This window comes from Atheta coriaria, unplaced genomic scaffold (genome assembly GCF_025399875.1).
Source record: "Atheta coriaria isolate IRGN ID8LTWV9N9 unplaced genomic scaffold, Caltech_Dcor_3.1 scaffold2363_size1438, whole genome shotgun sequence".
Classification (NCBI taxonomy): Eukaryota; Metazoa; Arthropoda; class Insecta; order Coleoptera; family Staphylinidae; genus Dalotia; species Dalotia coriaria.
In genome coordinates, this window is record NW_027050224.1 from 425 (window position 1) to 1,438 (window position 1,014).

General features: G+C 38.3%; 1 protein-coding gene across 1 annotated transcript; it reads right to left on the minus strand.

The window, feature by feature from the left end:
- Positions 1 to 382: 382 nt before the first annotated feature.
- Positions 383 to 1,007, minus strand: LOC135803103 (ankyrin repeat domain-containing protein 49-like; the record flags this gene model as incomplete). The annotated part of the gene is made up of 2 exons (XM_065316723.1): positions 383 to 615; positions 698 to 1,007. Coding segments are annotated over 2 exons (498 nt in total), but the record flags the coding sequence as incomplete, so codon positions are not given.
- Between the last annotated feature and the right edge of the window lie 7 nt (positions 1,008 to 1,014).

The window sequence follows — 1,014 nt, forward strand, 5'->3', positions numbered from 1 at the left end:
AACAAAAAACACCTCAAAATTTTAGTGGATTATAACATAATCCAACCCTGTATAATAATAAAATAGAATTTAATACTAAATCCATGTTAGAAGGGTGACTTTGGGTCTAAGTTCCTTTTTTTACTCGTCCTCCGCACTTTTGCTTTGTTCGGTTTTTGATAAACGCACTCGCCGCCAACCCCTTTGCTCATAATGTCATAATGTACAGTACATGTACACTACATGACTACGTGTGAGCAGATAACGCCGGCCGGCCGCCATTGTGCCGCACGAAAATTATACCCAGCCATCATTCAGGCTTATACCAGGTTTGCGTCGTCGCCTTTTACACCACCGCTAAATAAATAACAATCTACCACTAAATAAGAACTAAAATCGCAACTTTTCATAACAATAACTCATCATTGAGGTTAGTTTAATATATTTATCAATTATCAAGGGTACTATCAGCCATTTCAAAAATCTTATAATATTTTGAGCTGCGTTTTGCAATATCATACGCAGTTTCACCGCTGTTGTTCTTCAGATGTGGATTGATGAAGGGTTGTATCAACAACAACTGCACCATGTCATAAGACTTACCATGACTTGCAGCTATATGCAGCGGTGTTTGTTCTAAACATCATGAAAATAGATAATATTTGAGGTTATGTTAGATGTGACCAAACATAACCAAACTGTTTAACATGAAACTTACTACCAGATGATACAGCATTCACATCTGCACCCATTTGTAACAGTCTGCTGGCAATCTCTTTGTGATTCCACTGGCAGCATGAGTGTAATGGCTGCCATTGCATTTCTGTCTTTGAACTGATATCAGCACCATGCAGGAGGAGATAGTCTACAATATCAATGTGATTGCTATAACATGCACGATGCAATGGTGAATATCCGTCTTTATCTTTTGTGTTTACAAGCTGTGGATGTTCTTCGATGATTTTTATCACAATGTCAAGGTGACCATGTTCTGCTGCCCAGAGAATTTCTGTTTCGGGGCTCTCTATGAGAAAA